The sequence below is a fragment of the Pristis pectinata genome, chromosome 2 (genome assembly GCF_009764475.1).
Source record: "Pristis pectinata isolate sPriPec2 chromosome 2, sPriPec2.1.pri, whole genome shotgun sequence".
Taxonomy (NCBI): domain Eukaryota; kingdom Metazoa; phylum Chordata; class Chondrichthyes; order Rhinopristiformes; family Pristidae; genus Pristis; species Pristis pectinata.
Genome location: NC_067406.1, coordinates 19,120,621 through 19,144,597, shown reverse-complemented (window position 1 = coordinate 19,144,597; position 23,977 = coordinate 19,120,621). Strand labels below are relative to the sequence as shown.

The following is a 23,977-nucleotide window of genomic DNA, read 5'->3' as shown; positions in this document are numbered from 1 at the left end:
CCCCCTTCACCTGAAAACTTATAATCACCCACCATCTCCTTTGTCACCTGTCTGTACCATTGGAAGTTCAGTGTTAAGTGAGAGGAACCCTCAGCTATTTATTTCGGGGTGGAGTGTTGTGAGTCTTACTGTAGTGAATCTAACCAGATTCTGCTCTAACTCCTTCTACAATTTTGCAGGTGACACCACCTTAGCGGGCTGAATATCAAATAACGATGATTCAGAATACAGGAAGGAGATAGAGAGCCTAGTGACATGGTGTCATGACAACAACCTTTCCCTCAATGTCAGCAAAACAAAAGAGCTGGTCATTGACTTCAGGAAGTGGGGTAGTGCATACGTTCCTGTTTACATTAATGGTCCTGAGGTCAAGATGGTTGAGAGCTTCAAGTTCCTAGGAGTAAACATCACCAATAGCCTGTCTTGGTCCAACCACATTGATGCCATGGCTAAGAAAGCTCACCAGCACCTCTACTTCCTCAGGAGGCTAAAGAAATTTGGCATGTCCCCTTTGACACTCACCAATTTTTATAGATGTACCACTGGAAGCATCCTATCCAGATGCATTTCAGCTTGGTATGACAACTGCTTTGCCCAAGACCACAGGAAACTGCAGAGAGTTGTGGACACAACTCATCACTTGACAAAATCCAGCCTCCCCTCCATGGACTCTGTCTACACTTCTCGCTGCCTCAGTAAAGCAGCCAACATAATCAAAGACCCCACTCACCCCGGACACCCTCTCTTCTCCCCTCTCCCATCAGACAGAAGATACAATACCCTGAAAGCACGTACCACCAGGCTCAAGGACAGCTTCTATTCCTCTGCTATAAAACTACTGAATAGACCTCTTGTACATTAAGATGGACTTTTGTCCTCACAAGCTACCTCGTCATGGCCTTGCACCTAATTACCTGCCTGCATTGCACATTCCCTGTGACTGTAACACTTTATTCTGCATTCTGCTATTGCTTTTCCCTTGTACTACCTCAATGTACAGATGTGATGAAATGATTAGTATGGGCGGCATGCAAAACAAAGTTTTTCACTGTACCTCGATACATGTGACAGTAATAAATCAATTTACCAATTTACCAACTTAACTGCTCCATGCACAAAGGAGAGTCAGAAAATGTTGTTTACTTGGATTTTCAGAAGGCCCAACAAGGTGCCGCACATTAGGCTGCAGAACAAGATAGAAGCCCATGGTATTACAGGAAAGGTACTAGCATGGATAGAAGATTGGCTGACTGGCAGAAGGCAAAGAGTAGGAATAAAGGGGGCCTTTTCTGGTTGGCTGCCGGTGAGTAGTGGTGTTCCGCAGGGGTCAGTGTTGGGTCCGCTACTTTTCCCATTATATGTTAATGATCTGGATGACAGAATTGATGGTTTTGTGGCCAAGTTTGTGGATGATACAAAGATAGGTGAAGGGGCAGGTAGTGTTGAGGAAGTAGGGAGTCTGCAGAAGGACTTGGACAGGTTGGGAGAATGGGCAAAGAAGTGGCAGGTGGAATACAGTGTAGGGAAGTGTACAGTCGTGCACTTTATAAGGCATTTATAAGGCATTGGTCGGACCGCATTTGGAGTATTGTGAGCAGTTTTGGGCCCCATATCTAAGGAAGGATGTGCTGGTATTGGAGAGGGTCTATAGGAGGTTTACGAGAATGATCCCAGGAATGAAAGGGTTAACATGTGGAGCCTTTGATGGCTCTGGGCATGTACTCACTGGAGTTCAGAAGGATGAGGGGGGATCTCATTGAAACCTGCCAAATATTGAAAGGCCTGGATAGAGTGGACATGGAGAGGATGTTTCCAGTAGTGGGGGAGTCTAGGACCAGAGGGCACAGCCTCAGAATAAAAGGACGTCCCTTTAGAATTGAGACGAAGAGGAATTTCTTTTGCCAGAGGGTGGTGAATCTGTGGAATTCATTGCCACAGACGGCTGTGGAGGCCAAGTCATTGGGTATATTTAAAGCGGAGGTTGATAGGTTCTTGATTAGTAAGGGCATCAAAGGTTACGGGGAGAAGGCAGGAGAATGGAGTCAAGAGGGAAAAATAAATCAGCCATGATCGAATGGCGGAGCAGACTCAATGGGCCAAATGGCCTAATTCTGCTCCTACATCTTATGGTCTTATGTACCCAATTTGAGTCCCTTGGCCTTTCGTACAGAAGCTGAGTATGCTTACACACTGTGTAATGTGAAAGGAAACTTGGCCTTTATGGATTTTCTTTTGCACTTTTAAATTCGTTGGGTTTTCAGCTGGCAATAAAAATTAAAAGGCAAAATCAATATTAAGCAATTATTGGCACTCAGGATCTCCTGACAACCATTTTGCTTTTCCCTTGGATACACCAGTGCAGTACCAATAGGTGCTGGTTGGTTATGGTAGCATACTAATCACGTTACTGGACCTGCAGCCAGCATTTTAGATTATTGATCCAGAGATTTGAGTTTGTACCCATCAAGGGGAATTTAACTGCAAACAATGAGAAAAGTTACAAAGATCTGGAATTTAAAAAATTTCATCTCAGCAAATTTAAAATTACCAGATTGCTGTAACAACCCATGTCCTTCGGGGAAGGAAGTATGCCTTCCTTACCTAGTTTGGCCTGAATGTCACTCCAGACCCACTAATGTGGTCGCCGAGAACCTGCGGTGAAGCAGATAACAAAAAACGCAACCACCTTCCTTCAGATCAGTGGGAAGGGTGGGAGTGACACTGAGTCTGCCCCAGTGTCATCCAGGAAACGATGGCTGAGCTGTATGATGATGGCTGATTACTGAGGGTCATCCGGGTAATGATGATTGAATAATGTTGGGTCAAATGGCCTAATTCTGCTCCTATATCTTATGGTCTTATGGTCTTATGGTCTGTACTTGATCAGGGGTGTCCAGTCACCATCCATCTTCATAGGAGAGATTTAAATTCATATTTGATTATGTTTTTCTCTAAATTACCTCATTCTAACAGTGAAATGCTGATGGTAGAAGTCCAGTTTCTTTGCCTTTTGAAACAGTTCTTTCAGTGAACAGGATTAAGTTGCAATCTTTGATTTTTTTTTGTGTTTTAATTACTTTACGGGCCCCAGGATGGGATCATTCACCAATAAACATCACTATCGAGACAATTAAGCAAAGCCATTAATTATTTAGCCTAATGCCAGCAACTATGACTCACTGTTTCACCCACCGCCACTCCCCCCACCCCATCCATCGTATTATTGTGTTGAGGTAAGTTAGTGTAACGCTATTACAGTGCCAGCAACCCGGGTTCAATTCCCACCGCTGTCTGTAAGGAGTTTGTACGTTCTCCTCGTGTCTGCGTGGGTTTCCTCCGGGTGCTCCAGTTTCCTCCCACATTCCAAAGACGTACAGGTTAGGAAGTTGTAAGCATGCTAGGTTGGCATTGGAGGTATGGTGACACATACGGGCTGCCCTTAGAACACTCAATGCAAAAGATGCATTTCACTGTGTGTTTCGATGTACATGTGACTAATAAAGATATCTTATCTTATCTTAATTGATGGCAACATTTAGACTGAGGAAGAACATCACTGGTTTACAGTAACTAAAGTCAAATTTCATTTCGGTTGTGTTGGATTAAGAATATAAGAACAGCAGAGTGTGAAAGGGCCATTCTGAACATCAACATTAACTGCAATGAACTCTGCAGCCCTCTATCCTCATTACAGAATACCATCTAATCCATCCCCTATTTCCTGGCCAATCTGGTTATACTTCCACAATTCCCAAGCTTCTTTCACATTTTTGACATATACTGAATAACGTATTAGTTCCAACATTTATGCATTGGACTGGCATTCAATCTCCCTGAGAATAAAGTGCCCACAAAGAGTTATCCTTGTCTACTCTTTATTCAAGTCTTTAAAAATGGTAAAAGGGAATGACTTCACCTTTGGTTGTTCATGTAAAAGGACAATAATAATTCCATCAACTTATTTATACATCTTTTCCCTGGTTTCATCCCCACTGTCCCAGATTTTACTGAGGGGCACCCGCAACCCCACTGCACCAAACTTACCTAATTCGGATCCAAATGGCTAATTTTGCTGGCTGAGAAAGCCTTGGTGCCCAGCAGTAACACCCCGAGTGGTGCACAGGCATGGAACAATGTACCTGAAGAGCAAAGGTGGGCCAGAACAAGCCTCACCCACAAAACTCCTGAGACACAAGAAATTCTACAGATGCTGGAATCTGGAGCAATACACAGAGGAACAAAAGTCCTGACGAAGGGTCTCGGCCTGAAACGTCGACTGTTTATTTCCCTCCATGGATGCTGCCTGACCTGCTGAGTTCCTCCAGCACTTTTTGTGTATTGCCACAAACTCCTCTTAGCTTTTGCAGATAAGAATGTTCACACCCACCTCTGCTATCTGAAACATGTTTTTTTCCCTGTTCTTCCCACAAAGAAATATTTAAATGCTTTTAAAAATGAAATAAGCAATTTTTGAAAGAGTAAGATAATTAAAAAAAAGAAAAAACACAATCTCCTGGAAACATAATAACATAAAAATGAAAGTAAATACAAATAATTAAAATAAGTTAGACTTACTTTATCCCTCTCTTCCTTCCATCAGCCATGTAATTGCCTCTGGAATAAATGTGCTCATGGATTCTGTGCCAGCACCGGGCACAGGATCCCAAAGCAGATTCCCAGGCCTATTTGCTGGGGAATCCCCGTACAGCCACATAAAGAGTCCGGTGAAAGAGCACAGAGGCTGAGATTGGACAGCAAGGTAGGTACTGCTGTGCTCCCACTAGTCCTGAAACTTGCAGGGTTAAATGCAGGCAATTCCACATGGAATATTATCTATCTTGCTGCAACGTGCAAAAATGTATGCCGTCATCTCTGTCATTCGTTACTTTTGAAGGACCAATTGAATCCTTTCCCTTACGCTTTCCAGATCATATCCCCTCAACTCAACCTCCAAAACTACTTCCTCCAATGAAAACGCATTTAGTTTCTTCCATCTACTGTCAGTCTTCTCGACATCCACTCTTTCTAAGGAGAGGGTGGTTTAGATTAACAGGACAGAAATGAAACATTGCTCAACTTCCACCTGGCTCACCACTCCAACTAGAGCTTTAATTTCAGCCCCAATCTATAGTCTTCCTACATTCAATATGCAGATACTGAGGACTTGCACATCCATGGGTGAATCTTGGGAGTTTTAAATTGAGAGGGAGAAGGTTCAAAAGGGACCTGAGGGCCAACTTTTTCACACCGAGGGTGGTGGGTATGCGGAATAAGATGCCAGAGGAAATGGTAGAGGTGGGTACAATTACAATGTTTAAAGGATGTTTGGAACAGGGACATGGATAGGAAAGGTTTAGAGGAATAGGAGCCAAATTCAGGCAAATAGGACTAGCTCCAGTAGACAACTTGGTCAGCATGGACAAGTTGAGCTGAAGGGCCTGTTTCTGCACTGTATAACTCTATGGAATTGCAGCCACATCTCATGGGCGAAATGAAAGAAGATGTTGGCCATATTGCTGTCAATTTTACTATTTTGTCAATTCCGTTTCCTCTGTTTGTCCCAAACGTGGTGCACTGGTGTCGCAGGGAGTGAAACTAGAGCATGTCTCCATCTCAGGCCCACAGAGCAGGCTCATGTCACTTCATACATCCTGGGCGGATGGGGGTCCGACAGAGCTGTGCCTGCCAAAGCCTGGGTTCAGGTTGTGTGTGCTCAGTCCCAGTAACGGATGACATACCACATGAGTGAACCTAAAGAAGAGCAAGAAGATACCTCCACCAAAACACTGTGGGGCTTGTTAGGTCATTGCAGGACAGTTAAGAAGTACACACAAAGGGCTGGAGTCACATTTAAGTCGGGCAAGGACGGTAGGTTGCCCCTACCCCAATGCAAAGGATGTTACTGAATCAGATGAGGTTCTACAACAAGATGCAGTACTTGCATGCTCACGTTACTCTTCCTACCACTTTAACTCCAGATTTTCCAACTGACTGAATTTGAGCTTCACAACTGCAGTTGGTCCACACCTTGAGATTGTTAATCCTGTAATTTAACTCCATGAAACTGTTCCCTAATCCAGCCTTGATGCAGGATTTCGACCTGAAATGTCAACATTTCCTTCCCCCCCCACAGATGCTGCTCGACCCGCTGAGTTCCTCCAGCAGATTGTTTGTGACTATATTAAAGCCAATGGACATCCCTCAGTCACTAAGAGGTAAAAAAGCAAAAGACATGGAGGAGACACAAGAGACTGCAGATGCTGGAATATGAAGCATAAAGCAAACTGCCGGAGGAACTCAGCAGGTCGGGCAGCATCTGTGGGGGGAAATGGACAGTTGACGCCTCAGGTAGAGACCCTTCATCTGGACTGAAAGATAGAGGGGAGATAGCCAGTATAAAGAGGGGAGGGGAGGGGGATGGGAGCAATATAGTAAGCGATAGGGATCGAGGTGAGGAGGGGTGATAGGCGGATGGAGGAGGGAAGAGTGGAAACTGCGCCAGAGGGTGGGAGGCATCAGAGGGCTGCAGATGATGGAATCTGATAGGAAGGGAAGGTGGACCATGGAACCAAATAATGGAGGAGATGTGGGGAAAACCTTTGACATGCAGAGTGGATGCAACTTAGAATACAGCACCTGTAAGGATGATGAAGGAGGAGTCTAAAGGGCTTCAAATGGAAATTGGAAAGGTACCTGATGTAAAATAATTTACAGGGCTACAAGAAAAATCAGGGGAGTGGGACTGACTGAACTATTCTGCAAAGAGCTGACAGGGACTCATTGGGCTGAATAGCCGCCTTCTATGCTGTGATGATCCTATGTTTCCATAATTTAGTAGATATTGCTTTATAAATTACACACTGACTTCCCTTCATGAACTCAGTCGTACTTGGACACATATCATTAACATTTTTAAGTTCTGGTAACCACACTATAGGAAGGATAGGAACTGTAGTTATAAGGAGAGATTGAATAGGCTGGGTTTATTCTCACTGAAGTGTAGGAGGCTGAGAGGTAAGCTTATATTGTTTATAAAATTATGGGGGGCAGAGATAGGACAGATAGAGTCTTTTTCCCAGGGCAGGGGTGTCTAGAACTAGAGGGCACAGGTTTAAGGCGAGAGAGGAGAATCTGAGAGGTAGGTTTTTCACACAGAGTGTTGTGAATATCTGGAACGAGCTGCCAGAGGTAGAGGTAGAGGCAGATACAATTACAACATTTAAAAGGCATTTGGACAGGTACTTGGATAGGAAAGGTGTAGAAGGATACGCTCTAACAGGGGCAAAGGCAACTAGCGCAGATAGGCATCACAGTTTGCACGGATGAGGTAGACCAAAAAGGGCCTGTTACTGTGCTGTATGTTTCTATGATTCTCTGGTGTGATTGCACTGGAGAGGGTGCAGAGGAGATTCACCAGGATGTTGCCTGGGGTGGTGCATTTCAACCATGAGGAGATACTAGAGAGGCTGGGTTTGTTTTCCTCGGAGCAGAGCAGGTCTGAGGGATAGCCTAATTGAGGTATACAAAATTATGAGGGGCATAGATAGAGTAGTTAGTGAGAAACCTATCCCCCTAGTAAAGGTATCTATAACCAGAGGGCTTAGTTTTAAGTCAGGTGTACGAATTTGAGGAAGAATGTTTTCATCTCAAGGGTGTTTGAAATCTGGAATGCACTGCCTAGGTGTGGTGGAGGGAAGTTCTGTCACAGTTAAGAAGAATTTAGATGAGCACTTGAAGCACCATGGGATAGAAGGTGGGCTGGAAAATAGGTACCTGAAATTCAGCACGAACACAGTGGGCCGAAAGGCCTGTTTCCACACCTTAGGACACTATGACTTGATAACATAAGCAGAGATTTTCATCAAACTGACCTTTAATCACTACAGGATTTGTTAAATGCTGTAATTTTTACTGGGGTATTAAGGCTTCTGATCTGTGATACTCCGTAAGGAGAGAATTAAATTTTCCAGAAGTCATATTTGATTCCTCCTCAGTATGTGGAAAAGTGTGTAACACAAAATGGTGGTTATAAGGCAAAATGGTGTCAGCTTGGAATGAGGGAATGTTTTGAAATGTACCGGAGTACTGGTACACAGCCTTGAGAGTAGATAACCATAAAAAACATGCTTTTCTGCAAAACATGCTCTCTCTGTCTTTAAGTTATTGGAATTAGTTTATCATTGTCACTTGTACCGAGGTACAGTGAAAAATTTGCCTTGCATACCGTTCGCACAGATCAATTCATTACAATAGTGCATTGAAGTAGTACAAGGTAAAATACAGAATGCAATACAAGAACCATAGAACCATAGAACAATACTGCACAATACAGGCCCTTCGATCCACCATTTTGTGCCACCCTTCAAACCACACCTAAGACTATCTAACCCCTTCCTCCCACATATCCCTCTATCTTAAATTTCTCCATATGCTTATCTAACAATCTCTTGAATTTGACCAACGTATCAGCCTCCACCACAACCCCAGGCAGTGCATTCCATGCACCAACCACTCTCTGGGTGAAAAACCTCCCTCTGACGTCTCCCTTGAATTTCACACCCATTACTTTAAAGCCATGTCCTCTTGTTTTGAGCATTGGTGCCCTGGGAAAGAGGTGCTGGCTGTCCACTCTATCTATTCCTCTTAATATTTTGTATACCTCTATCATGTCTCCCCTCATCCTCCTTCTCTCCAACGAGAACAGCCCTAGCTCCTTTAGTCTCTCCTTGTAATCCATACTCTCCAATCCAGGCAGCATCCTGGTAAATCTCCTCTGCACCCTTTCCAACGCCTCCACATCCTTCCTATAATGAGGCGACCAGAACTGGACACAGTACTCTAAGTGTGGCCTAACCAGAGTTGCATCATTACTTCACGGCTCTTAAACTCGATCCCACGACTTATGAAAGCTGACATCCCATAAGCTTTCTTAACTACCCTATCCACCTGTGAGGCGACTTTCAGTGATCTGTGGATATGAACTCCCAGATTTCTCTGCTCCTCTACGCTGCTCAGAATCCTGCCATTTACCTTGTACTCTACCTTGGAGTTTGTCCTTCCTAAGTGTACCACCTCACACTTCTCTGGATTGAACTCCATCTGCCACTTGTCAGCCCAGCTCTGCATCCTATCAATATCCCTCTGTAAGCTTCGACAGCCCTCCACACTATCCACAACACCACTGATCTTTGTGTCATCTGTAAACTTGCTAACCCACCCTACCACCCCCTCATCTAAGTCATTAATAAATATCACAAAAAGTAGAGGTCCCAGAACCGATGCCTGTAGGACACCGCTAGTCACAGCCCTCCAATCCGAATGCACTCCCTCCACCACAACCCTCTGCTTTCTACAGGAAAGCCAATTCTGAATCCACACTGCCAAGCCTCCCTGGATCCTTTGGCCTCTGACCTTCTGAAGAAGCCTACCATGCGGAACCTTATCAAACGCCTTACTAAAATCCATGTAGACCACATCCACTGCACTACCCTCATCAATCTTCCTGGTCACCTCCTCAAAGAACCCTATCAGGCTTGTGAGGCAAGATCTTCCCTTCACAAAGCCATGCTGGCTGTCCCTAATCTATGATTCTCTAAATGCTCATAGATCCTATCTCTAAGAATCCTTTCTAACAGCTTACCCACCACAGACATAAGGCTCACTGGTCTGTAATTCCCTGGACTATCCCTGCTACCTTTTTTGAATAAGGGGACAACATTTGCCACCCTCCAATCCTCCGGTACCATCCCCGTGGACAACGAGGACTCAAAGATCCTAACCAACGGTTCAGCAGTCTCCTCCCTTGCCTCACAAAGCAGCCTGGGGAAAATCCCGTCAGGCCCCAGGGACTTATCTATCCTAATATTTTCTAACAGCTCCAACACATCCTCTCTCTTGATATCTACATACTCTAGAACATTACCCTCACCTACACTGTCCTCAGCATCATCAAGACCCCTCTCCTTGGTGAATACTGAAGAGAAGTATTCATTGAGAACCTCACCCACTTCCACAGCTTCCAGGCACCTTTGTTCCCACCTTTGTCTTTAATCGGACCGACCTTTACTCTAGCCATCCTTCTGCTCTTCACGTACGAGAAAAAAGCCTTGGGATTCTCCTTAACCCTACTCAACAAAGCCTTTTCATGTCCCCTTCCCGCTCTCCTCAGCCCTTTCTTAAGTTCCTTCCTTGCTACTCTATATTCCTCACGAGCCCTGACTGATCCTTGCTGCTTACACCTTATGTATGCGCCTTCTTCTTCCTAACTAGTTGTTCCACCTCTCTCATCACCCACGGTTCCTTCACCCTGCCATTCCTTCTCTGCCTCAGCGGGACAAATTTATCCCTAACATCCTGCAAAAGATCCCTGAACATCGACCACATCTCCATAGTACATTTCCCTTCAAAAATGTCATATCAATTTACACTCCCAAGTTCTCACCTTATAGCCTCATAATTCGCCTTTCCCTAATTAAATATCTTCCCGTCCTCTTGGCTCCTATCCCTCTCTATGACAATTCTAAAGGTTATGGAGCAATGGTCACTATCTGTCACCTGTCTTGGTTCATTACCTAAAACTAGATCTAATATGGCATTCCCTCTAGTCGGCCTGTCAACATACTGTGTCAGGAATCCATACTGGACACACTTAACAAACTCCGCCCCATCTAAACCTTTGGCACTAAGTAGGTGCCAATCAATATTTGGAAAGTTGAAGTCTCCCATTATAATAACCCTGTTATTTTTGCATCTTTCCAAACACTGCCTCCCAATCTGCTCCTCAGTATCCCTACTGCTAATGGAATACTGAAGTGTCACAGCTTCAGAGAAAGTGCAGTGTAGGTAGACAATAAGGTCCAAGGTCATAACGAGGTAGATTGTGAGGTCAAGAGTCCATCTTATTGTACTAGGGAACCATTCAATAGTCTTATAACAGCGGGATAGAAGCTGTCCTTGAGCCTGGTGGTATGTGCTTTCAGGCTTTTGTATCTTTTGCCTGATGGGAGAGGGGAGAAGAGAGAACGTCTGGTGTGGGTGGGGTCTTTGATTATGTTGGCTGCTTTACCGAGGAAGCGAGAATTATAAACAGAGTCTCTGGAGGGGAGGCTGGTTTCCGTAATGTGCTGAGCTTGTCCACAACTCTCTGCAGTTTCTTGCGGTCCTGGGCAGAGCAGTTTTCATACCAAGCTGTGATGCATCCAGATAGGATGCTTTCTATGATGCATCAATAAAAGTTGGTGAGTGTCAAAGGGGACATGACAAATTTCTTTAGCCTCCTGAGGAAGCAGAGGCACTGGTGAGCTTTCTTGGCAGTGGTGTCTACGTAGTTGAACCAGGACAGACTGTTGGTGATGTTCACACCCAGGAACTTGAAGCCCTCAACCCTCTCGACCTCAGCACCATTGATGTAGACGGGTGCACGTGCACCACCCCCCTTTTCTGAAGTCAATGACCAGCTCTTTTGTTTTGTTGACATTGAGGGAAAGGTTGTTGTCATGACACCATGTCACTAAGCTCTCTATCTCCTTCCTGTATTCAGACTATGTTATGTGCCTGGGCTGAAGATCACAAGGGATGGAAAAATTCTAGGGTATTTTGGTATTAAAAAGGGGCTACTTCTTTGTGCAAATTGGAATCTCGCTTTAGGCTGGAGTCACGACCAGTGCTAAGAGACAGACTTATACAAGGCAGAGAGAGAGACAGAGTAAGAAAACTGTGGAAGAGGCTGTTGGACACATGGGGTTCCCTTTGCCATTATATAAGATTGGTTTATTGATTGATTGGTTGATAAGTATTCTTTCCTTCTGTATTTTAGTGACATGGTTAATGAGTAGTCTTTAAATAACTCTAATAAAGTAGCTTTTTAAAACTTTCGACACGTGCACAGTGCCTTCTTTGTTTGCAAGTACCTCTTGTTGCTGAACGAGGAACGAATTTTAAAATATTTTTGTTACATGCTAGCAGGTTGTAACAGGGAAAGCGGGAAGTCAAATACCGTTTTAATTAAATGGTTTCAGGGATCGCATTCTACCCATGAGCAATGACTCCAATGCCGACGCTCCCCTTCAGTGAGGCACGGAGGTCTCACGGTCAGGTAGCGAGGAACGGGTTCTGCGGCGGTTACCTTGGCAGCAGCCGTGACAGCAGCAGTTGCCGCCACATTCAGCCCACGCCTTCCGAACTGCACCACTGCTTCGTAGCTCCGATCCTTCGCCTGGCTCAAGTATTCGTCGATTTCCTGTGAGGAAAACGAGCAAAGTGTGAGAAGGGGTTCCCTACTGGGGTGGGCCACACCTCCGGCAGATTCAGTGAGTACGGAAGTAAATGGTGCTGCATCCCTCTCCCAACTAAAACAACGCAACCTATCCCGGTCTACCAGTTTTTCACCAGGCCCAACTCTACTGTGGTAGCCTTTCTGCAAAAAAATGATCAGAAGGGTAATTCTTTGATTTTTGCCATCTGTAGCCCATTCTGTAGCCAACAACCACCTGTGGACCTGCTCAGTTCACCAATAGACTGAACTCAGACACAGTCTCACTTGACGTAAGGGTTTGCCCCTTGAAGACTCAACGTTTCAAATCACTTGTAGCATGGAGAATCAAGACTTTGACCCACTCACGTGTAAAGAATCATCAAATCTCCCTTCCACTCACCACATGAAGAACAGAAAGCACAACTCACTCGTGTATGAAGAATAATCAGATCTTTCATCCATTTGTCACTTGCGTGTCTCACTCACGTGAAGTATCAAAGCCCCCATCCAATCAACCCATGAGGAGCAGAAGCATAACGAAATGGGCAGTCAAGCTGTACACCAAATGGAAAATCAAACCCCATAGTATGTGCCCAATCCAATGAGGAGAATTCAGAGAAACCACATAAATGGCATAACTTCCAGAAATTCTATAGTCAAATTTCATGGCATAGTATTTCCTGACTGTCCGCTGTCTTCTAAAACAATAATCGCCACAGCATGACTCTCAGTATGGGAAGTGAATGCTTATTTTAGAAAGGCGTTAGTGAGAAATGAAGCTGTTTTCCCCAGCAGAGGCATTTTGTTGCCCTGCAGTACTTTACTGTTAATACAGAGCAAAATAAAAATTAATTAAGCTGCAGAGTAGCTATTACTCAATTCAGTCACGGGAGGTTTACAACAGGCACACAGCACATGTTGTAGTTAATCAGAGGCAATAATCCAAGTCACTTTATCTGGGGCCTTTAAGTTACACTGGAATGTTTGGCACAGGTGTGGCATCGAAGGGAACAGGACTCATTCCAAGCAGGTCACAGTATCGGTGCTGGGTGACTAACTTAACTAGTTTATAAAATAAACCAACTTGCTTATTCAATAATCAAAATTGTGTATTCAACAATTTTCCTCTCAACAAAAGGCTTTGCAATCTTCTACTGATGCTTCTTCAAACTAACTTTAGGTTTGGCAACCTAACGTCAATACACATAACTTTCAGCAACTGTCAACAATTTATAGTGCTATCCAGAACTACCATGACATTTTTTAACCTTGCCCAACCATGGCTTTGTGCCAATGTGTTGAAAACAGATGGTAAACAGGCTTGAGTCTTTACAAGATCACGGCGCTGGTGTTCTAAAGGGAGACAGATTTATCTTCGTAGAGCTGTTAACATCAACCAGCTCACCACACTGAGGAACAAGAGGGATCTAATATACCACTATAGTGGCTGGTTTTGAATCAGTCACCATTATGACCAATTTAACAGGGTGGAGGGCTGTGCCTACTCTGTTGGGCAATGAGGCCACTGCTATGGTCAGGGCCTCATTTAAATAGGCCAGATGGTTGCCTAAACATAGAACATAGAACAATTACAGCACAATTCAGGCCCTTCAGCCCACAAAGTTGTGCCGAACATGTCCCTACCCTAGAAATTACTAGGCTTACCCATAGCCCTCTATCTTACTCAGCTCCATATACCTGCCTAACAGTCTCTTGAAAGACCCTATCGTATCAGCCTCCACCCCCGTTTCCGGCAGCCCATTCCACGCACTCACCACTCTCTGAGTAAAAAAACTTACCCCTGACATCTTCTCTATACCTACTCCCCAGCACCTTAAACCTATGTCCTCTTGTGGCCACCAACTCAGCCCTGGGGAAAAGCCTCTGACTATCTACCCTATCAATACCTCTCATCATCTTATACAATCAGGTCCCCCCTCATCCTCCGTCTCTCCAAGGAGAAAAGGCCGAGTTCCCTCAACCTGCTTTCATAAGGCATGCTCCGCATTCCAGGCAGCATCCTTGTAAATCTCCTCTGCACCCTCTCTATGACTTCCACATCTTTCCTGTAGTGAGGCGACCAGAACTGAGCACAATACTCCAAGTGGGGTCTGACCAGGGACCTATATAGCTACAACAACACCTCATGGCTCCTAAATTCAATTCCCCGATTGATGAAGGACAATACACCGTATGCCTTCTTAACCACAGAGTCAACCTGCACAGCCGCTTTGAGCGTCAGGTTGAGCGCCACTTTAACACAGGATCATATGGACCAGGGGCAGTAGGCCATCCTGCCCCACAAGCCTGATTCGCCATTTAATAAAATCATGGTTGATCTGACCGTAACCTCAATTCCGCATTCTCATCTACCCATGGCAATCTTACACGCTTTTACTTATCAAGAATCTACCCAATTCTGATCTTAAAAGATTCAAATACTCCAAGACTTTGTTTCCACAGACCTTAGAGGAAGAGATTTCCAAAGACCCATGACGCACTGAGGAAAATAATTGCCTCATTTCTTTTTTAAATGGATGACTCTATGACCCCTTATTTTTTAACAGTGACCCTGGTTTTAGATTATCCCACAAGAGGACACATCCTCTCCACATCCACCTTGTCAAGACCCCTCAGGATCTTGGGGCTCCGGCAACGATTTTTGATCGGTGTTTCTAAATACATCTAGACTAGTAACCAGTTTGCACATAACCTTGGATTGTGCTCGGCGCTGAGCTGTGGTCTGAGTCCTTTCTATAAACAGGGTCACTCATTTGCCTTCTTAACCTGTGACCAGTGGTGTGCCTCAGGGATCTGTGCTGGGGCCATTGTTGTTTGTTGTATATATCAGTGATCTAGACGATAATGTGGTAAATTGGATTAGTAAGTTTGCGGATGACACTAAGATTGGAGATGTAGTGGACAGTGAGGAAGGCTTTCAAAGCTTGCAGAGGGATCCGGACCAAATGGAAAAATGGTCCAGAAAATGGCAGATGGAATTTAATGCAGACAAGTGTGAGGTGTTGCATTTTGGAAGGACAAATCAAGGGAGGACATACACAGTAAATGGTAGGGCACTGAGGAGTGCGGAGGAACAAAGGGATCTGGGAGTTCAGATACATAATTCCCTGAAAGTGGCGTCACAGGTAGACAGGGTTGTAAAGAAGGCTTTTGGCATCCTGGCATTTATAAATCAAAGTATTGAGTATAGGAGTTGGAATGTTTTGGTGAGGTTGTATAAGTCATTGGTGAGACCAAATTTGGAATATTGTGTGCAATTCTGGTCGCCGAACTACAGGAAGGATGTCAGTAAGATTGAAAGAGTGCAGAGGAGATTTACTAGAACGTTGCCGGGTCTTCAGGAGTTGAGTTACAGGGAAAGATTGAGCATGTTAGGACTTTATTCCTTGGAGCGGAGAAGAATGAGGGGAGATATGATAGAGGTTTACAAAATGATGAGGGGCATAGACAGAGTTAATGCAAGTAGGCTCTTTCCACCTAGATTAGGAGAGATAAGTACGAGAGGACATGGCTTTAAGGTGAAAGGGGAAAGGTTTAGGGGGAACATTAGAGGGAACTTCTTCACTCAAAGAGTGGTGGGAGTGTGGAATGGGCTGCCATCTGATGTGGTAAATGCGGGCACACTCTTAACTTTTAAGAGTAAATTGGATAGATACATGGACAAGAGAGGTCTGGAGGGTATGGGCTGGGGGCAGGTAAATGGGACTAGCAGAATAACGTTTCGGCACAGACTAGAAGGGCCAAATGGCCTGTTTTCTGTGCTGTAGTTTTCTATGGTTCTATGGTAATCCTTTAAGAGAAGAGGTTCCTTTAAGAGATGGTGGAATTGTATTGTTTCTCTGCTTTGGAAAGGGACCTTAATGCAAAATGAGCACTTGTTTAACTTGTTGAACCAACTTTTCAAATGCCTTGTTCCTGAGTTCAGCTGGAGCCAGTAAAGTTTTCATTAATTTGTTTGTCTTGTTTGCACCTGTGCCTGAGAGCAAAGTGAATTTCTTATCCATAACTGGGCTGTTATTACAATCTTGACCAAACGACATTAATGCCATAAGGCAATGCGTCACAAGACAGCAGCAACAGCTTTGATGGATCAAACTGAACAAGAACCTGCAAACTGCTTTGACTCTTGGAACACACTAGAATTCTATCTTAGTATAAAAGTCTACATGATCCACCTGAATCACCACCTTCTTCACCTGGTCATGCGTATGATGCTGCTTAATGTTCTTTCCAATAGGCTTCATGCTGTTTGATTGCTTGAGGTTGCCATAGTTTTGCTTTCTATCCAAATAAACTGCTGACAACTGTCCCTTGCTATCACAGATAAGGCAGATGGGCTCTTTACGTCCACACACATTAGCCCAATGTCATGCACTGCCACAACACTTCCATGGTCTCTTCAGACAATTCTTCCACTTTCCTGAAGATGCTGCAAAGTTTGGCCCCAGGACACTAACATTTGGAGCCTTTGTGGTGCTCGTTTGACTGCTACCCGGGTAATGTCCAACGTCTGCTTGGAATTCGGCTTCTTCTCAATGAGTAGCTTCATGCAAATGGTATTGCCAATGCAAGTAAGAAACACATCTTGCTTTCAGCTAGAAGTGCTAAGGCAAACAAGTTAATGAAAACACTATTTTGACTGCACACATCTTGGATTCACACACTCTATGATCCTGCTACATCTGCTCCAAAGCTGTAGCATACTCACAGTGTTCAGTGATCCATCTCAAAGCTGCCACAAAGTCTGCAGCAGTGTCAACTGGATGCAGTTTCCAGCAGTTTCATCCAACTGTTGAATTATAGGACGGGGGACTGGGGCACTTGTTGTTTAACTAGCTGAACCAACTTTGTCAAATATCTTGTTCCTGGTTTTAACTGGAACAAGTAGTGTTTTCATTAACTTGCTTGCCTTAGCACTTTTAGCTGAAAGCAAGATGGGTTTCTTACTTGCATTGGCAATACCAATTCCATGGTTCCATCTTTACCATGTACACAATTCATGACTTTGATGGAATCATTGAAAGAATTAAGGCAGCACAGTGCTGTAGCTAGTAGAGCTGCTGAATCACAGCTCCAGAGACCAGGGTTAATCCTGATCTCTGATACTGTCTGTGTGGAGTTTGCACGTTCTCCCTGTGACTGCGTGGATTTCCTCCAGGTGCTCCAGTTTCTTCCCACATCCATGTGCTAGTGTGCTAGTTAGGAGGTTAATTGGCCATTGTAAATTGGCATTGGTATGTAGTTGAGTGGTAGAATCTGGGGGGAGTTGATGGGACCAGCTGCATCTCTGCCTGGTACAGTAACTGTAACATCTCCGACCGTAAGACTTTGCAGAGAATTGCGAGTACAGCTGGAAAGATCATTGGAGTACCTCTTAGAGGGAAGATATCCTGGATATCTACAACACATGATGCACACGCAAGGTCTACAGAATCATAGATGACCCCTCTCATCCCTCTACGACCTATTTGTCCCACTGCCGTTTGGCAAGCGGTACCGGAGCATCGGGGCCAGAACTACTAGACTGTACAACAGCTTTTTCCCCCCAGGCTGTCAGGCTCCTGAATACCCTGGAGGCAGTTTCAGACAAATGCCGCGTCAAAAGCCCTGGTTTGCACAACGGCGTATAAGAACTCTGGCTGCTGCTGAACATGTTTATATAATTAGTGCAACACACTGAGTTCTGTATTTTCTTTGTCCAGCTCGGTTTTGCACTAACCCTGCACTAATTTTGTATTCTGTATATACCGTTTTTTGCACTATGTACTTGCACAATTTTTTTGTTTGCATTTATTGTATGTCCTCTTTCTACGTACGTCCTCTGTTGTGTGAGTCTGGGGGAAATGACATTTCGTTCCTCCATGTGTTTTTATAGCATATAAATGACAATAAAGTATAACTTGAACTTGAAATATGCAGAGAATAAAGTAGGATTAGTGTAAATTGGTTGATGGTTGGTGTGGACCTGTTTCCGTGCTCTGTGACTCTATAACTCTGTATGACTAGATGACAAATTGTGGCGCTTGTGACTTGCGTGGTGTTTCATCGGAGTCATGGGTAGGGCCATGATATCCAGCGTGGTCTGAGCCAACAGAAATCAATAAAACCACAGATGCTGGAAATCTGAAACAATAACAGGTCTTTGAGCTGAACTGTTAACTTCGTTGGTCTTTCCACTGCCTGACCAGCTGAGTGTTTCCAGCATTTTCTGCTTGTATTTGGTTTCAGTTTAACAGGTTGCTCCACAGCCTTGGAGAAAAAAAATAACTAAAATCAACAAAGCAATACTCAACCTGTTTAATCTCCTTTCATCCTCTGTCACCAATTATTTTTATAGCACCTTTATGTCCAAGCAAACATCAAGTAACAACGTGTTTCTGTGTGGATTGCCTCCTTACTGTTATCATCCAACCACTAGAGGGAGACGATAGCAATGTAATCACATCATCTCTTTAAGGAAAGCAAAATGCTGCAGATGCTGGAAGTCTGAAATAAAAACAGTAAACGTGGGAAATACTCAGCAGGTTGGGCAGCATCCGTAAAGAGAGAAGCAGAGCTAACCTTTTAGGTTGATGAATTTCAATTAGAAACGCTAACTTTTTCTGTCCCTGTAAATTCAGTCTGAGCTGAGTATTTCAAGCAGTTTTTGTTTTTAATCTCTTAATGGAACCTTGTGTCTTAAAGGATTTCTGCACTTCACAATGTCCCACCTCTGACACGTGCTTCTGCAGATACAGCTTTACTTTATCTCCTTACGTTGCCAGCCAAGATATCAACAAGACTTAGAAAGAAACGTAAGATTTAGAAACCACATTAACCACAGTCATGCAGGAAGCATGCTATGGTTTCTGACAATGCTGCTGAATGCCCCTTGACAGAATCAACTTTGATAAATATCACCCTGAATATTTAGGGAAAGTTGGCATGAGACATCACCATCTAAAGAAGAGCCACTTATCCCATCCTGGATATATTTTGTGTACTGGTTAGTGAACACAATGGATTAAACTAGATGGAGAAGCCTGAAGGACCGGCTCTGATTATTCCTGTTACCCATGGTTAGTATGAAATTCCGGGCAAAGAAAGACTCCAAAGCAGCCAGTTATTGTCAGGTCCTTCTGCAGGAGAGCAGAAGAGGAAATTAAGGGATTTGGTGGGCCTTGTTAACTGATGGCAGAAATTTTGACCAAATGCAAGAATAAAAAAACTCATACTTTTGAAAAAGTGAAAGGCAAAGGCCAGATGAGTATTTTCACTTTCTGTTTTCAGTTTTCCGAAAGACTCTGTGAAAAGAGGGGCCTGTCCTTTGCTACATTTTTACCTCATTATTCCCCTCTGTTTATATAATTCTTAAAATTCTGTACACATTTTAAGTATGAATAAATTCTGTTACAATCTTCTTTGGCTTGGTTCTAAATTTATTAGCAAGATTGTGGGAATACCATTTAAATTGCATCTTACTTTATCCTTTCACACAGACAAAGACTTCAGAACAAACCATCTGCACCCACACTGACAGATGAACAAGCTGCTTTGCACAATCTTCCTCGCCAGCTAAGAATTAATCTTTAATACAAGGTGGCCCAATGCTATAAGAATATGAGAGCACAATTTAATAAAAGATATGAAAGGTTATACTATTTAACAACAGAACAATTTCTCTGCTTTAGGAGGCAAGAGGCACTTTTCAATGCTGTGTGAGAGTCTGATCTGTTACATCACAAATCTGTGTTTGAATTGCTACAAGATCTTGACTGATTTAGAATAATCCATGCAACCTTAGATTTAGATAGGATAAAAATGGAATGCTGTTCCTACTAGCTGATGGTTCAAGGACCAAGGGATACAGATTTAAAACTTAAGGGAAAAAATACAGAGGATGTGAGGAAAATCTGGAGAAGCTAGGATCTGGAACTCACTGCCTGCAGGGGTGACAGAACAGAATCAACTGGGACCTTCAAAAGGGAATTGAATGGACATTTCTGAAAAAAAGTGTTTGCGGGACAATGGGGAAAGAGTGAGGGAATGGGATTGATGGGATTGCTCCATATGGAGCTGGTGTAAACTTGAAGAGTCAAACAACTTCCTCCTGTGCGATAACAAAAGAACAATTTTATGATTCTAAGGTGCATTTGCATGGAAGGCAAAATAATAATCTTGGAACATGCAACCCACGATTCTCATGTCCGGGCTCAAATGGCATGGTCTGCTCACAGGAGGTGTAACAGGACATGTGCAAGTTGGGAGGCTAACCCCCAATCTCCACTCCCAATAAACTGCGCACATGTCCACCAAGAACATTCAAGGTGCTCACATGATCCACTCCAACAGTACACCATTTTAAGGGTAAGGATTTGATCAGGTAGATAGAGGGAGACAGATTCCTGGGAAGGGAGAATCCAGAAGAAAGGAGTATCTGCTTAAAGCTGAAGTAAGAGTGTGGCTGCTCAAGGACGGTATCAGAAAGCACCTTCAATGTGGGGAGGAATTTTGCAATTCTCTCTCATAAAATATTGTTCTGGCAGGGATTTAAGTGGAAATTTTAAGCTAGTGGCATTAATGCTTGTAGGACCAAGATAAATAGATTAAAAAGATACCAATCAGCCTTGATCTCAGGGAATGGTGGTATGGGCAGGCACGGTAGTGTAGCGGTTAGCATAACGCTATTACAGTGCCAGCAACCTGGGTTCAATTCCCCGCCACTGTCTATAAGGAGCTTGTACGTTCTCCCTGTGTCTGCGTGGGTTTCCTTCGGGTGCTCCGGTTTCCTCCCACATTCCAAAGATGTACGGGTTAGGAGCTGTGAGCATGCTATGTTGGCGCCGGAAGCATGGTGACACTTGCGGGCTGCCCCCAGAACCCTCTAGGCAAAAGATACATTTCACTGTGTGTTTTGATGTACATGTGACTAATAGATATCTTATCTTAGTACCAACGGGCTTAATGGACAACCTGTGTTAGTGAGCAGATGTACTTCAGAGTCCCAGTTTACTAACTGTAGTTACTAATTGTACTGGAATATTACAGTTACTTCATAACCTGTCTCACCTGCTCTTTCGAAGAGAGTGTTGGGTGCACAAATTTCCTGTAGAGGACACTAGAGCCTTTCGTGTAGGGGGAGAGCAGCCAAATTACGAAAGCGATCTTAAGTTCATAGTAAAACGGAAACCTGAGGAAACAAGAAGAGATGCTTCTATGAAATACCATCCAGACACGGATAAATCAGCTGTCCTTATAGAAGAAGAGTACAGAAGGTCTTCAAGTTAAAATCTGTGAGCCCTTTTCACCACTGATGTACACACACACACACACACACACACACACACACACACACACGCACACACAAGCACACACAATACACACGTAGTTAAATGTGCACACACAAATACATATGTACACCTGCACATTGTGTTGGAGAGAGTGCAGAGAGAATGTTTACCTGGATGGAAGACTTTAGTTATAGAGAAAGATTGGATAGGATTGGTTTGTTTTCCCTGGAGCGAAGGAAGCTGAGGGGTGACCTGATAGAGGTATATAAGGCTATAAAAGGCACAGATAGGATAGATAGTCAGAATCTTTTTCCCATGGCAGGGGTATCAAAAACAAGAAGGCAAAGGTTTAAGGTGAGGGGAAGGAGTTTTAAAGGGGATCTGATTAAGTTTTTCTCACAAAGAGCAGCTGATACCTGGAATGCTCTGCCAGAGGAGATGGTGGAATCAGATATAATTATGACACAAGGCATTTAGACGCACACTTAAATAGACACGGCATAGAAGGGTATGGTCCAAATATGGGCGAATGGGATTGGTGTAGATGGGCAAAAAGGTTAGCATGGGCATGGTGGGCCGCAGGGCCTGTTTCTGTGCTGTACGACTCTGTGAATCTATGACTCCGCACACACATGCATATACACACATAGACATACAAACATATACGCACACTCCCATACAACGTTCTCTGTTAGTTGCCCATACAAAACTCATTTTGAACAGATTTGTAAAAGGCACAAATTGTTTGATAAGCTTGGCAGAGATATTTTGAGGAAATTATATAGATATATACATACATTGTGTGCGTTGATATTCTATATGTAGATTATATCCCTAATGTAAAATAATGCAAACTTTAGTATCAAGAAATAATATAGAACAAGAGGAAACTGTGAATAAGGTTGTAAGCAACATCAGAAGGATGTGGTTATTGGACTGCATGGTTAGATGCCAGATGAAATTTAATTCGGTAGTATTAGATGCCACATTTTAGAAGGAAATAGAAATATAAACCAAATGGAAAAATTCGCAGGGAATATAAGAAAAGAGAGACTCTGAGATAGAGAAAGTTTTGAACATGGGATGACAAATTGGTACAGCTGTTAAAAATGTACAGGGTTGATTGTAGGTTTTACAGATACAGGCCATAGAATCACAGAATCACAGAGGTACATAGCAGAGAAAACAGGCCCTTCGGCCCAACTCGTCCATACTGAGCTAGTCCCATTCGCCTGAATTTGGCCCATATCCCTCTAAACCTTTCCTATTCAATTGTCTTTTAAATGTCGCGACTGTAGCCACTGCCACTCACTACTCTACCACTTCCTCTGGCAGCTTGTTTCACACCTCTGTGTGAAAAAGTTACTTCTCAGGTCCCTCTTAAATGTTTCCCCTCTCAGTTTAAACCTATGCCCTCTAAGTTTTGGACCTCCCTACCCTTGGGAAAAGACTAAGGCTATTCACTTTATCTATGTCCCTCATGATTTTATAAACATCTGTGAGATCACCCGGTGCTCCAGGGAAAAAAGTCCTAACCTATCCAGCCTCTTCTTATAACTGAAACCCTCCAGTCCCAGTAACATCCTTGTGAAGGGCATAGAGATGGTATAAAACAGATTCAGTGCTATGGATGAAAAGCTGTGAGTTTAAGGATACACTTAAAGATAGTGGGGCTCATCGTTACAACAGAGAAGGTTAAGGGGGGGGACTGACAGACCTACTTAAGACAGTGACGGTTTTGATAAAAGGGGGAAAATAATTAAAAGAAGAAAATAATTGCCAGTGGTTGTGATCAAATTCATGTGATATCCTTAAAAGAACTTCTTTTATGTTAGGACTCAGCATGTTCAACACAAGCAGCTATTCCAGCGCTGATTTTCAAAAGGGAATTGAATATACTTGAATATACTTGAGCTTGTATGCTCTGTGGAAAGGTCAGGGTAATAGGATTAGTTGGATCCATCTTTCAAAAAGCTAGTTAAGGTGTGTGGAATTAAGAGCCGTCATGCATCCTTAACCACCTTCCACCAATAATGGGTGTGTATTGATCAAACAATTAGGTCAATTAGAGGATGAAATCATGCCTGACCGTGAGCAAATTGAATCTCCGGAACAATGGGTATGAGTTGCTTTTAAATCTGTTTCTCCATGTTCCTCTGAGTGATTGGAACATTTTCCACTTCAGTTTGGAAATCAAAGAAAAGGGGACATGCTGGAAGAGTTGAGCTGAGATGGAACACAATGTTGCTAAGTGCAGAGCAGAGTCGAGGACACATCACCGTCAATCTAATTCTGATGTTCTTACTAAGTACAGCAGATACAGCTGTATAACAAAGCTCCCTCCACAGCATAATATTTTCCATTTAGCACTTTCACCAAGCCTAAGCCCTTCCAAATTACTTTGCCAATAAGTGCCAATAGTCTGCAGAGCCCC

General features: G+C 43.6%; 1 protein-coding gene across 3 annotated transcripts in view; it reads right to left on the bottom strand.

Annotated features, from left to right (window-relative positions):
* reep1 (receptor accessory protein 1) overlaps positions 1-23,977 on the bottom strand; it is a 76,836-nt gene that overhangs the window by 30,180 nt on the left and 22,679 nt on the right. For all 3 annotated transcript variants that reach the window (XM_052041716.1, XM_052041727.1, XM_052041738.1), the window contains exons 4-5: positions 21,323-21,443; positions 12,125-12,238 (exon numbers count right to left, since the gene is read on the bottom strand). In XM_052041716.1, coding sequence (XP_051897676.1) covers positions 12,125-12,238; positions 21,323-21,443 — 235 coding nt within the window. The remainder of the gene's footprint in view (positions 1-12,124; positions 12,239-21,322; positions 21,444-23,977) is intronic.